This window comes from Lepidothrix coronata, unplaced genomic scaffold (genome assembly GCF_001604755.1).
Source record: "Lepidothrix coronata isolate B3197 unplaced genomic scaffold, Lepidothrix_coronata-1.0 Scaffold24, whole genome shotgun sequence".
Taxonomy (NCBI): domain Eukaryota; kingdom Metazoa; phylum Chordata; class Aves; order Passeriformes; family Pipridae; genus Lepidothrix; species Lepidothrix coronata.
Window position 1 is genome coordinate 3,097,182 of NW_016690204.1, and position 14,191 is coordinate 3,111,372.

General features: G+C 42.0%; 1 protein-coding gene across 3 annotated transcripts in view; it reads right to left on the reverse strand.

The window, feature by feature from the left end:
• GTF3C1 (general transcription factor IIIC subunit 1) overlaps positions 1–14,191 on the reverse strand; it is a 39,990-nt gene that overhangs the window by 21,694 nt on the left and 4,105 nt on the right. For 2 of the 3 annotated variants that reach the window (XM_017808805.1, XM_017808807.1), the window contains 11 exons: positions 10,797–10,955; positions 10,074–10,189; positions 8,486–8,810; positions 6,603–6,814; positions 5,981–6,120; positions 3,508–3,661; positions 2,500–2,603; positions 2,072–2,253; positions 1,431–1,706; positions 1,054–1,199; positions 536–633 (listed from right to left, as the gene is read on the reverse strand). In XM_017808805.1, the coding sequence (XP_017664294.1) occupies positions 536–633; positions 1,054–1,199; positions 1,431–1,706; positions 2,072–2,253; positions 2,500–2,603; positions 3,508–3,661; positions 5,981–6,120; positions 6,603–6,814; positions 8,486–8,810; positions 10,074–10,189; positions 10,797–10,955 (1,912 nt within the window). The remainder of the gene's footprint in view (positions 1–535; positions 634–1,053; positions 1,200–1,430; positions 1,707–2,071; positions 2,254–2,499; positions 2,604–3,507; positions 3,662–5,980; positions 6,121–6,602; positions 6,815–8,485; positions 8,811–10,073; positions 10,190–10,796; positions 10,956–14,191) is intronic. The other variant, XM_017808806.1, reaches the window with a different exon arrangement.

Genomic DNA, 14,191 nt, shown 5'->3' on the forward strand with positions numbered 1-14,191 from the left:
GCTCTTGATTCCACACATTCACATCACTTTCCTTTACTGTTGCTTTCCCTTCCTATCTTCAGTCCACTCTCAATTTTTAAATCTCCTGGATGAGGAATGGCAAAGCATGGCAGACATGGCACTGAGAGCATGAGGAGAACCTGAATGGTGTCTGTGAGAGGCAGGAACTGGGAAATGTGGCGCCTTCTGAAAGATTTATGAAGGACAGCAACACTTAGACCCTATTAAATTCTGAATTTAGCAGCAGTCAGGAGTGTGTTTTATACAGAAGCAACATCCTGCTGGTGAGTTATGAAGGACAGAACCTCCCAGCACTCAAACACTGCCTGACAGCATACATGAATATTGTTTATTAGTTTCTTATTACCTTCTATTTGGGAGAGAAAAATACAATTTGGCACACCATTCTTTGAAGATTGATGATCCTTGTCTTAAGTAGCAAAGTTCTCTTTGACACAAACAGGAAATAACTGAGAAAACAATCAGCCACTGCTGTTTCCTCTCTAGAGTCACTTACTTTGACTCATCTACTTACCTTTTGTAGAGGAGCCGCTGTCGGACTGACCTTGGAAGAAATCTGATCAGAGTGTGCTTTTTTAGTGGATCATTTAAAAAATCTTCCAGACCTTCCACCTAGAATTATTTTAGAAATTAATCAAAATGAAAAATATAAGTAAGCATATCTAAAATATAACTATGCTCTAAAGCATAAAGCTTTGCTACCTGAGCTGTCTACTAAAATATTCTCTAAGTAAATGTTACTGCTTTTGTAAAATGCTTAAACATTATTCTAGTTAATCAACGAGGCAGAAGATTCAGTGAGATTATAAAAAGCTCTTGGCAAAATACTAGTTTAAGAAGTTGCTGTATTACAGAGCTATACATTTTTTTCAGTGTGTTGTCTGTAAAAGCACCTGCTTTTTCTGTAGAAGACAGAAGTGTCTCCTCTCGAGGGTCCAGTTTTGTTAAAACAGATTAAGGGGGTATTTGTTAACAGCTTATAGGTACAGCTGACACCATCAGACTCCAAAGGAAAACCAAAAAGCACCATACCTTGTAGCTGACTTGTACTATCTGAACAAAGACTGAGAGAGGCAAGCAGAGAAGGATGTCACTGACAAGAGCCCATCCAAAGCCAAACTCTCTGTGCACGGGGACAGGGGGGATGTAGCGCATCCACGACGAGTCATCCACGTACACTGGGAACACAAAGAGTGGCTCAGCCTCAGCCCAAACCCGACAGTTACACCAAGAGTTTTACTGGGAGGGTTCAAGCAGAACACAACTGGTGGTTCACAGTCTGGAAATCTAGAAGGATCTGAAAATTCTCTAACCTGTTGATTTTCAATCCTTCCTGAACCAGACTTTTACCTATTTTTCAATGCTGAACCGTGGCAAAATCTAGTAAAGTCAGGAGTGCCACTTCTTACCTTTCTGATTAGACAACTCTACTTCAGTCTCCTGTACAGAGGTCTCAGGATTCACCACAGTTGTCACTATTTTTAAGGTCCCATCTGGTTGTGCTTCAACTACAGCTGCATTCTCATCCAGCCCTTGATTGCTGCCTTTTTGCTCACCATCAGTACCTCCTTTTTGCTGCGTTCCATTTAAGGGGTGTCCATAAATTAAGTACCAGAGGAACATGTGGACCATTCTTAAACGGGGCATTTTGGGAAGGAAGCCAAGAGAGCGCCCAAGTCCTGGAACTGGAAGGGAAGATTAAATACCAAACAGAAACACAAAGAGGATTAGAACAGGAGAAACAGCTACCTGTGCAAAATTAATGTGAAGAAAGTCGGAAGGAAAAATGGACAGTTGAAAGTAAATATAATTTACAAGTAGTAAAGTAGTAGAAGTGAATAAATGTACTCCAGTTCACAATTGTAAAGAAAAAAAAAAAGCAGCTAAGAAAACATTGGATTGTGAGGTTGCTTTAACGTAAATCCAATTTTTCTTCTATAGGAGAACAAAAAAAACCCACTTGTGTCTTAGGAGAGCCCAACATCTGAAAATTAATATTATTAATAGATGGAAAAATGAAAGATGACAGAAAAGCCCAAGTTGGCTGTACCTGTAACAGGATGATAGTTTTTTAGCTGTGTTATGCCCATTTTTTCATCAGTTTTTCTTGCCCGACTACTATCAGCTTTGGATGAGCTCTCTTGCATTTCTCCTGAATCAGGAACTGCCTCTTGCCCCAGGCTTTCTTCCTCACCATGGTCCTGGGATGTTGGTGTCTGGGGAACTTTAATCCTGTATTAAAACCACACTTTGCTAAGAATTAAGCAGAGTTCAATTCCTCTTCCTTCCTGACTTCAGGAGATATTCAGCACGTTGCCTCATGCTGGTGCTTCCGTGTCTCTGTTGCCAAGGAATATATTTTTCTTTTGCTTACCTTGTGTTTATTTCCTCTGCATGTTTTAGCACACTCTAGACAAGCCAAGCTTCCCCCAGTCCGTCCCAACCACCCCAACCATCCCACCCATCCCTGGGACTTGCCTGTTTGCAGTGGCTGAGTTGGAGATTCGGAACCGCACCTGATCTATGGCACTTTTTACCAGGGGATCACTGGGACTCACTGAGGGATGCACAACAAACTCCACCTGTTCAGAGCAGCAGAACACAAACCAAAGGCATTTATGGAGATACTGGCTCTTAACCAGCTGCATAAATGAATCCTATGGAGGTTTAATAACTCACAGAACATTAACACTTTGGATGAAAACTCCTGTTGCTAGTCTGTAATTAAGCAAGAGGCCACAGCACGTTGCCTTTGTACCAATAAACAGTTAATAACATACATACAAGCCTCAGAACTCTGGGGTTTTTAAAATCTGAAGTATGTGGGGAACAAACACTTCAACTTGTAAATATCAGGCTGAGAGGGATAAATGAAAAGCCAGACCTTGCAAGGCCAAACTAATACATATCATTGCTGAAAGCCCCCACACAATTCAGACTGGTAAGATTTTACATATGCCCTACAGTAATTGTGCAGCAGGTAATTTTCAAGACTCAGTTCTCTGCTTATTTCACACAAGAGTGACATGTCTCACCTTTACAACCACAAACATTTTACTTCCACAAACCTCACTAACAGTGGATTTTTGTTTTTTAAAAAACCAGATCACCTTCTATAAATTTCACCTCACTTAGGATTTTTCATACACTCTTGGCTTTCAAAGGGGGTTTAAACAGAATTATGGTGCAGCCTGACAGGGCAGGGAGAGAACCATGAACCACAGAACTGATAAGCAGCATAACCTCTCAGAAAGGAGATTCAGAGACTTTGGACTATTCCTTGGTCTCACAATTATCTGCAGCACAATAATTGAAAGCAGTGATCTGGTTCTCACAGTAGCTTAGCTCGGGACACGAAGCTTCTGGGCAGCTTGATTGTGGGCTCTGCTGCAAGAAGCAGAAGTCATCCACGTATTTCAGTTAAGAGGCCCAGAACATTTTGATAAATCAGAAGGCTGTGAGCAAAGCTGGTTCTGCTGCCATCACCTTTTTGCTGATGCCATCCTGGATGACTGTAGTGCGATAGAGCCTCAGGAGCCCTTCCCGCGCCAGCTTCTGCACCAGCCGCACAATGGACTTCTTGCAGCACTTAGTGGAGACACCTTCCTGCTTCTCTTGATCCATGACCATTTTCTGAAGTCTAAAAGATGCAAAAAATACCTTGCATTTTAGGCCTAGCAATGCTCAAACTACCTAAGTTGTTTGTTAGAGGATGTGGGGGGAGTGGGTGTTTTCCTCCTATGAGCAATTCCTGATCTCTTTTCCCTTTTGCTGTAGACAACTGCTAACTTTGCCTTACATTTCAGCTCTAGTTTCTTTGTACTCAAGCTCTTTCTTGTTAGGGGAGAACTGCTGTTCTCATTACAGTGAATTCTCAATGCCTGATTGCTCTGTGCATGGCTACAGGGCAATTATGAATCCAGCCTCCCTAAGGTCAGGAAAACCAACAGCTTTTTTAGGTGGTGATTAAACATATGCAGTCTGTACTTGCAGTTGTGAGCTCAGTTCAGCTTGAGGTAGAAAAAGTTTACTCAGTGGCATTCAGAGCTCAGAAACTACTCATGCATTCACAACATAAGTACAGATACACATATCCTATCACTTGGGGCCAGCTCCCTTCTTCCCTTGCTGGAGATGGTAGGAATGTGCTCACACCCTACTCTCCTAATGCCTGTTCTCATGCCCTTTTTCACAAATGCCCCAAGCCCTAATTCTGGACTCTTTCAATCCTGGGGAGTCAATTCTGAAAAAGATCTGGAAGGGTAATAAGGGAACGAGGCGATAATTGAATGCACGTATGGACTTCGACTTTCCTGAATGAGTACCACATCCTGGTAACTAGCAAAAACAGCAGCAAATTTCCTTGGCAGACACTGGGGAGGGACAGAACTTCCACTGGTTCTGAGGGAACTTGTGAGTGACCTGCTGGCAGCACTGAAGGAGACAGCAGAGACCTGAAATATCTTCCAAGCCTGCACTTGGATGTGACTCAATCAATCAGTGACAAGGCTGGTGCCAGATGAGGCTCTAATTTTACAACACTCTGCAATTAAACAAGTTGACAGAAGGTTTCAAAATTCTCAGACCAGAGGAGAATAAGGCCATGATTTCTTACTAAATTCCCATATCAAGCAGCCCTGTGTGTACTGACATGCCAGGATCTTATGTGCTGCCACAGAAGATGGATGGTGCAATCCTATTTGTGACAAAGTACTGCCAATTTAGGGCTCCAGCAGAGCACCAGAATTTCCATTTCTTTTTGAAGGTGAAATCTTAAAACGTTGAAAGACATTATAACACTTAGGGAAGTATCTTTACTCCAGACAAGGAGAAGACATATAGCCATACCATATAAAACTGCAAAGAAAAGCAAACTTCGAGGGCCCTGCTAGAATGCCAGTGACCAACAATGACTGTCATGGAGACATGAGTCTCTGCTGTCCATGACAGAACAACACAAGAACAATTTCTGAAATGATGCAGAGATAAAACTTATGCAGATGAAAGAATCCTCAAGCAGGGAAGTGCTGAATGTGGTGGCCCCAAGCACTGGAATACTGCAAATGGATAACAAAGTTCTCGTCTCTATTTATGGGACATACACTGCATAAAAGTACACTTGTGTAGTTATCTGCAGAGAACTATTATTGCTTCCAAACAGCTGATCAACTTTTAAGATTCAGCCCCTCATGCCTTCCATGTGCCTCCTCTCCAACATTATAGCCTCACAGAATCAACGAGGTTAGAGAAGACCTCTGAGATCATCAACTCCAACCTTTGACCCAACACCACCTTGTCACCCAGACCATGGCACTGATGCCACGTCCAGTCTCTTCTTAAACACCTCGAGGGACAGTGACTCCACCACCTCCCTGGGCAGTCCATTCCAGTGTCTGAGCACTCCCTCTGTAAGAAACTTCTTCCTAATGTCCAACCTAAACCTCCCCTGGTGCAGCTTAAGACTGTCCCCTCTTGCCCTACTGCTGGTTACCTGGCTACAGCCTCCTGTCAGGGAGTTGTAGAGAGTGAGAAGGTCTCCCCTGAGCCTCCTCTTCTCCAGGCTGAACAACCCCAGCTCCCTCAGCTGCTCCTCACAGCACTTGTGTTCCAGTCCCCTCCCCAGCCTCACTGCTCATCTTTGGACCTGCTCCAGCACCTCAACATCCTTCCTGAACTGAGGGGCCCAGAAGTGGACACAGCACTCCAGGGGTGGCCTCACCAGTGCCCAGTCCAGGGGCAGAATCACTGCCCTGCTCCTGCTGCCACACTGTTCCTGAGCCAGGCCAGGATCCATTGGCCTTCTTGCCCAGCTGGGCACACCTGGCTCAGGTTCAGCTTCCTGTCAATCAGGTTCAGCTCAAGGTTCAAGGGGCAATAAAAGCCAAAATGGAATAAGCACCCAGTGCTTCCATCCCCAAAAGCACCAGCCTGCCCCAGCCCCGCTGTCAGGGGCACTCACGTGAAGAGGCTCTCGATGAGCCGCAGGTTCCTCACGGCCTCCACGATGAGGTTCCGCCGCTTCAGCAGCCGGTAGGTTTCACGGGATCTCTCCACTGCTGTGGCTCTGGAACGCTTCTCCTTCTTCTGCCCACACGCCTTCTAGTGCACAGCATGGACAAAGCTACAATTTTACATGAACTGTCCAACGTCTTCAGCCTAACGTTGGCTCCTCACACAGTAACAGCTGAGGAATTCAGAGTTTTCATGTATTTATTTGTAACAAACTAGTTAGATGAAGATTATCTCTCATCTCCCCTGCACAGGCTGGGAGACAGAGCAGATGATATGCAGCACTTGGGTGCTACATTAAGTAATGACATGCATTCAGTCAACCCAGGCAATTTGGAGAGCACTAGGGAACTAACCCAGAACTGTAATTTAACATCTGCCTTCCTATCTCCTGGAATAATTTTCACTTACAAGTACAGTGCAGATGAATGTACTTTAAAATCAAATTAAAAAAACCCCAAACAATTCCATAAATAAATATAAAAACTCTAGCTTGAAGTCTTGCTATAAAAGTACATAACTGAGCTCAGACAGCCATACCAACAAGAAGATATTAAAACAAATGATCTTACCTTAGGATCTTCAAGTCTGACTTCCTCCACCACGGCCACATCCCCATCTTCATCAGTGGAATGAGCACAGGTGGAAAGACTGGACTCCTGCTTTAGAGTTTCCAGAGTAGAACTCTCCCCTGAAATGTTGTCTGGGAGCTCATCAGGATCTTCAAGAACTTGAGGGGAAGGCAGCTTCTTTCCCTGAGACTTCACAGCTGTTGGCTTTGAGTCTGGTTTGAGAGCAAAAAGCTTTGTAACTGTTCTGCTCTCCCCATTCAGCTTCTCTCTCTCCCTGTTCAGCCATTTCCCATCCACCCAGGTAGTTGCACTTAAAAGCATTCTGCTGCATTTTCCACACATCCCACCCTGCTGGAAGCAGTGGTCTGACCATGAAAACCTGCATTCAGCCTCCAAAAGTACAGTTTAAAAAAAACCTGAACTCCCTGCCATCAAATAATTCTCAACATGCAAAAGCCTTTTCACAGGCAGACTTGGAAGACCATGAAGGGCCAGATTAGCTTATCCACAAATTGCTGTCTGAAGAGAGAAGAGTTTTTGTCCCAAAGATTCTCTGCAAGAAACCTGACTTTTCTGACTCAAAGCAGAACAAGAACAACGAATTAGTATTACTCCAAAGATAATCTACACAAGAAAAGGAGCTCAGTTCTCCTCTGTTCCCTTTGAGTTTAACAGTACAAATTCAAATAGTTAAAATTATTAAAATAAACCACCATATCCTTTTTAAAATACGTCCCCAAAAGGCTGCTAGCTTTCACAGTAAGGTGTTCCAAACAATTAAGGAAAAAGCTGAAGCAAGTAGCTTCAGGGGACAAGACATTTTTGTTACAATATGCTTAGGTGAGTAAGGCTGAGGGTCAAGTCACCCACAGCCAATTGCTACTTGAAAGTAGGAAGCTACTGATCTTGTCTGGTCTCAGCCAACAAGTCACTATTACTCTAAATATACTTATCCCACTTGAAGGTTTGCATCAGTACATGAACATATATTTTGCACAGACTCTAAGGCTCAATACCAGACATTTCCAACTGAAAAAAACTCCACTGCTAAAAGGGAAAGAATTTTTATATGTTACAATTTTAAAATAAAAATTAATGGGCTGGTCTGTCAGCTCCCGTGCTATCTCCCACACCTAAGCTGACATTAACATATCCAATGGAATGAAACAACGCTTTTTAATGAGAGGCACAGCCCATCTTTTCCTTAGTGAGGAAGAAATAAAATATTTCAAGACAGACAAAGCGTGCCCAAATTCCTTCTGAAGTCTTCAAGGACTTCAAAGCTCTACCAAGATGGTGCTCTCTGATGGGCACAGCCTGAGTTCTAAGATATTTTAAAAAAGAGTCCATGACAGATTCCTTGTCAGTTCATCCCAGAACATCCAAGGAAGTTTAAAGTATTACCCAAGGATGCTGTTTCTCTCAGCAGCTCAAGCCAACCTGACTGCTACCTACCACTGTGCTTGTTTTCAGCCCCACAGTCCTTCCTCCTTCCTTGCAGCAGTTTTGGAACTTGTCTGACCCTTTGCAGGATCATTTCAGCCCTTCAAGTCAACAAAAAAATACCCTGAATATCCAGGGAGCACACTGAATGAAGCCCATTTCATTTGCACAGGGGAAGGAGAAGCAGATTATCCTCTTGGTGATTAGTGATAACCAGAAACACTACTTGGCACACAGACACCAGAGCACACTTCAGCCCTGAGAATCTCCAGAGATTACCACACTTAGTGTCCCAAACCATAACAGTCTGGGGGGAAAGCAGGGAAATTATCAATTAATGTAACAATAAAAAATGTGACCAAAAATTTTAATGGATGCTACTAGCATATTACTTTTTCTTTAATAAAAGGATCCACAAGAAAAATACAGTCATGATCTACCTTTAGCTGGTGTTGACTGATGGGCATCATCTTGGCAACTTAATTTCAAGAGAGAACCAGAGTTGGCCTTCTGCCCTTTTCCTCTCTTCTTGCCATCTTTCCCTTCCTCTTCGTTGTCAGACTCTGAGACCAAAGTATCATCCTCTCCAGGAGACACCTCTTCCACAGGTGGGGAATCTTCAGGCACCAGAGCCAAAGTAACTGTAGCCAGCTGCTCACTCCTGGCCTTCTCTCTCTCAAACTGCCTGTTTAAATCACTCTCCTCTGCAAGAATGTGTGAGATGTACTTTGTTGTCCTTTGCCGACCTTCATCCTCCATAAAACCCTGAGGAAACAGTTGGAATGTTATTTCACCACCTGACTTGTCCATTCTTGAAGTGTTCTGCAGCACCAACAGTGGGAAAATTTTCTACCTGTTCTCCCCTCACATCAAAAAATATCAGGTTATTTTTTTTTTTCTAAGTAAGAAAAATGTCACGAACCTTAACATATAGAAATCAGAAGGCATTCCGCGCTTGAAAACCAAATAAATCTGCATTACCTGCACACTAGAAGGAAACACCCACGGTATGTGGGATGTAGAAAAGTCTAAGGAAGAACAAACTATATGTATTCAGACTAGAAAGCAATTTTTTTTCGGGAAAAAAAAAAATCTGTGAAATAACTGCAATGCAGAAGGTACCTGAGTGACTCACTCGTGGAGCTGCTGCTGCCCTGTGCTACAACAGGTGCTTCCAAGGACCTAGAAACTCAGACACTTCACCAATCAATGAGGGAAGATTTCACCTTCACAGCTGACTAGTGAAAAGCATGCTTACATATTCTAATGGTTTACATAATTTGTTTGTTTTTAAATTTACAGAACTTTTGACCAAATGACAAGATCTTCCTAAAAAAATTCTCTGTTGTGGAAAGGGGCAGATGGGTGTATGCAAGAAATGACAGCTGGATTGGTCTTGTGAAATTAAAAAAATATTGAAATATCTGGAAATAAGAAGTTTAATCACCATAACCTTTACGAAAGTCACTGTTTTGTTCTGGAATTTACTGGCTTTTTCAAAAGGCAAGTAGATTAATGATTTTAAATGCACAGAGGGTCTTTGAGAAGATCCTCCAGTAGAGGATCTTGCAAAATAGAGGTTGTCTTATAGTCAAAAATGAAGCAAAGTGGCTCTTTTGAGTTGAGAGACAGTTATGTTCATGTCCATGAAGTATCAGCCTCCAGGTCACTTGGGTTACCACTGATCACAGTGAATGACTCAGGTTGGGTTGCTGAGGGCAGGCTGAGCAGGGTTGAGGCCAGTTTCTCTGCCTTGTCTCTTTTTGGAGGGCAGATCTTTATTAATTAAGCACCCAGTTAGAAACCAATGTAAAATATTTGTACATCTGGGCCAGTGAACTATTAAATGTCAGGCAGCTGCTCGGGAATGAGTAAGCAAAGGGATGTTACAGGAGCAGGAATGTTACAGTCTCAAATCCCTGCTATTTCCAGTGTTTGAGGTTAACAATGTTATAATGTATTCCCACAGTAACCGCAATTGTATCTTCAGTTTCAAGAAGTATTTAAATTATTTTATTTTTGCCTTACCTTGACAACCTTGTACCTGTCCAGAAGTCGACAGAGCATCCTTGCTTCCAGCTTCCCCACATTCATAGCCAAGCGAATTTCTGCCTGAGAAATACCTTTGGTTCCTCTGCTTTCAACTGTTTCAGAAAGGAAAACCAACAAATATCTCAGGGAAATAATCTGACAAAAATATACATACATATATTTGTGTATACATTAATATTTGCTCTGAACAACCATATGTGCCAGAATATTAAATTTAAGATTCCCCACTCACTAAAGACATTTTCACAGACATAAACAATATTCAGCCAAAACACAGTTTTACATGAAGCAGTGCCCAGCAGAATGAGGTCTGGAGGCAGAAGCTTCAAAACAGAAGCAGGGGTGAATTTTTCCCCTGACAGCTTTCCACAGTTAGATATTAATTTCTCCATTTTGAAAGGAAAAGATAGAAGAATAAGGAGAATTGTTTTCTTCATCATTTTTTCTCATCCCACCACAACACCTTGTTTCTTTCCTGCTGGTTTTTTTGGGTGGTATTGAATAGTTGATAAGCTCCCAGGAAGGGATAAACTCCAGTCTAATCTGGATATAAAGCTCATTTTGCTATGAAAAATTGACACTTTCTGATGCAAAAGCAACCAGAACTTAAAACCCCTGCAATATATACATTTCTTTTATACACACAAGGAGTAAGAAGATAATTGGAAAAGTCTTAGGGTGTCTTACTACAGCACCTACTTAGCTCATAAGCCTGGGTGAGCATGTCCCTTTCACAAACAATATCCACAGGCTGAACAGTTTTTGTCATGATCTCTTCTTCATCATCATCATGATAATCTTCCATTTTCTTCCGAAATCCCTTTACCAGTTTAAGGCAACGGACAATGACATCAGTCCCTGTGAAACAGGAATGTCAGTAACAACAACTAACAAAATGCAGGGTGTGTGCACGTGTTTAAACCATTTTATCTCTTTCAGCAGCATGAAGAAGCAGCAGTGCAGTGAGGAACAAACAACTAAAGACAACTGGGTATTTCTAGGAAAGGTTTGCAACAGCTTTTCCCTATATATGAATTGCTGAGGTGCTCCAAACCTTCCCATCTGTGTCAATTCTAAGACTGCCCAGTAGAAGAAATTTCAACAGCACAAATAAATCAATGAAGGGATTAAGTGCTGATCCCCAGTATTACATCTGCAGAACATGTATTTGATTGTAAGATCACTCACTGGGTATAAAACCACTCTTTTTTACAAGGCTGCCCACAGCCACGAGATTCTCATACATGATTTTCTTCCACATCTTAACATGCTACTGTCCACTGGCTGTGCTGTAGTAACTCTCCACTCACTGGGACCTCACAGAAAAGAAGGGTAGAGTGGGGACAGATGGCTCCAGGAGAGCTGGACAGACCCTGCTCCCTGACACAAGGATGACCTCCTCTCACCAGTGTCATCAAGCTCCTGCTGAACCATTTCAGAGAGCAGTGGTAAAGCAGAACTGGGCTATTGTACACTGCCAGCTTAGCAAGCTGCAGTGATTCAGCAGCTACTGCAGAAGCAGCCAATTCATCCTGCAGCAGTGGGTGGAACATCCACAGCCATCTCTGCTCCTCTGGTCCAGCTGTGACAATGCCAGGTGACAGCTTTAGCTGAAATCACGGGGGTTTCAGCTGATGAATTTTGTCTGAGGTGTATATGTATGAGCAGTTACTGATGCCCAGCTGACACCAAGTTAACCCACAGTACCTGACCACGTGACTGAGCCCCAGGCCAGATGATTCCATTATTTTTCCTTGACCCAAATCCTTTCCCTAAGATGCTGCTTAGGACAGTAATTGAGTGCTGACATTTTGGTAGGCTTGCTGGCACTGTTATTATATCCTTTGTACTTCTACAGCCCATTAAATTTCACTTGAAGCAGTATTTGAAAAAACAAACAAACAAAAAATCCCCCAAGAAAAAATCCCCCCAAACAAACCAATTCTTTTTCCTTTAGCTCTTTCTGTCCAATAATATTCTTCCCACAGCAGATGCTCTGGCTTCATCCTCAGTGTGTCCCACATATTTCTATCTGCTTTCCTGTATAACTCCAGAGATTAAACTATCTTGATCTCTGATGAAAATCAGCTATTATTAATTCATCCTCCCTTAATACCTAGTGTTTTTAAGGCATTTTTGTGGATTTTCAGCTTTTACATCTGTAAGATGGAATTACCATTCAAGCGAAAGATTCATCAAGTGGCATTTTTCATGACAAACTTAAGCAGTAAATGCAGCTGCTGTTTTGCCAATCTCTGACAGAACATAAAACATCACTGCCTTGGGGGCTGCCACCAAGTTTGTTAAGTGGACTTGTATTTTCTTGCCTTCCAAATAAATACCTCGATAGGAAGTTAAAAGTTTTTACTACTGACCATAAACTGCCTTTTAGCAGTACTATTTAGTCTTTTGGGCTTTATTTGCAAGTGTTTTCAGCTCGTTAGAACCTCTCTGAAACTTAAGTCAGCAGGAGGAATTATAAACAGATACAACCAGGTGCAAAGCTACTCACAGGTAGTGTAAGACAGAACCAAGGATTTGGTCCATGCCAATGCTAAATGGTGTGACTGAAGGGCACCTAAGTCTGTAAAGGTTGTATAAGAGGCTCTCATACAACCACTGCATGTTGAGACACTTGCTCAAACCAGAAATACATCAACTATGCACAATCCATATTTTGTAAACCATCTGGTGATACTTTTCCCCATATATTTTAGTGGATACAGATCTAGTCTAGAACATCGAGGATCTCCACTGCTTTCTTCAAACTGTGAACTTAAATGAGTTTTCCTGTGTAAAACTCCCTCTGACATTCTTATGGAAGGAGAGGGATCTGTACCCTTCATGACAAAGCAACTCAGTCACTCCTTTATTTGTTCAGCACAACCTTGGTGATTTCTCTCTCAACCATGCTCAGTGCTAGACCTACTTTTGACCTCTGCTTCTCTTTGTTCATAATACATTTTCATTCTAGAGACTTTCTCTTTCCTGACTTAATAGATTTGAAGGAATTTGTTGTCTTATCCAGCCTTAATCCAAATCCATGTAACTGGCATTAACTTTTGTCTTGAAGTTCTCATGGTTTTATTGGCTCTTTCCCTTTCTCCTTTTATATCCCTCCTTTTCACAAAGACTATGTAATTTGCAATGTTCAGTTCATATCAGATTTATTTCCTCCCCCCCAAAAAAAAGTTCACTATGTCTCTAAAAACCATACTGTTCACCTTTTAGAGCTATTTTATTTTTAACCCTGCAAATCTGCCTCTTAGGATGTTCTGTGATTAAAGATTTGGTTTAGATTTCTTTCAGCAATTGCATTAATTCCATTGGTGATACTGTCTTTCCTCATACTTTCTATTATTATTTCTTGTAGTTTTTTCCCCATGCAAGTTTTATCTGCATCTTTTTCTGAGAGCAGCTGCTTTCTTTTGTTCCCTTTCTTCTAGCAGTTCTGCCTTTCTTTGTCTTTTCACTACATTTTTGGAAGTTATCAGCAGTTCTTGTAACCAATTAAATTTGAATTCAAAGCTGGTTATGCATTAAACCATTCCTCAGCAGACTGTGGCTCTTTTGGACAGTAGCTGTTGGGTATCTTGCTTACCTTGACCCTGAGACTGGCTCAGTTTGTTAGAGCATGGAGCTAAAAATGCCAAGGCTGTGGGTTTGATCCCTGTACAGGCCAAGAGTTGGACTTGATGATCCTTGTGGGTCCCTTCCAACCCCGAATATTCTGTGTTCTGTGAATTCCCAGGCAGTGCTGTAGGAGCTTACTTCCATATTTTTATAAGAACTTCCCAGAGAAACTTTGTATTCTCATGACTTTAGAAAAAGTCACAACCAAGATGGTCTGTGTTTTTAGCTTATTTCATACATTTTTTTCCAAGTTTACTGACTTGTCATTCAGCTTCAACCTGAAAGGTCAGCTTTGTTCCTGCTCTCTGTATTGGCTTGAGCACTCTTAGGTCACATCCACTGAAACACCTTACGTTTATATCCAACAAATTTGCATCCATTCCTTAAAAACCTGGAGCAAATGCTTAATTCAAGTGGGTTGCACCTTTAGTAACACATTTATCTACATAACTGCATAGACA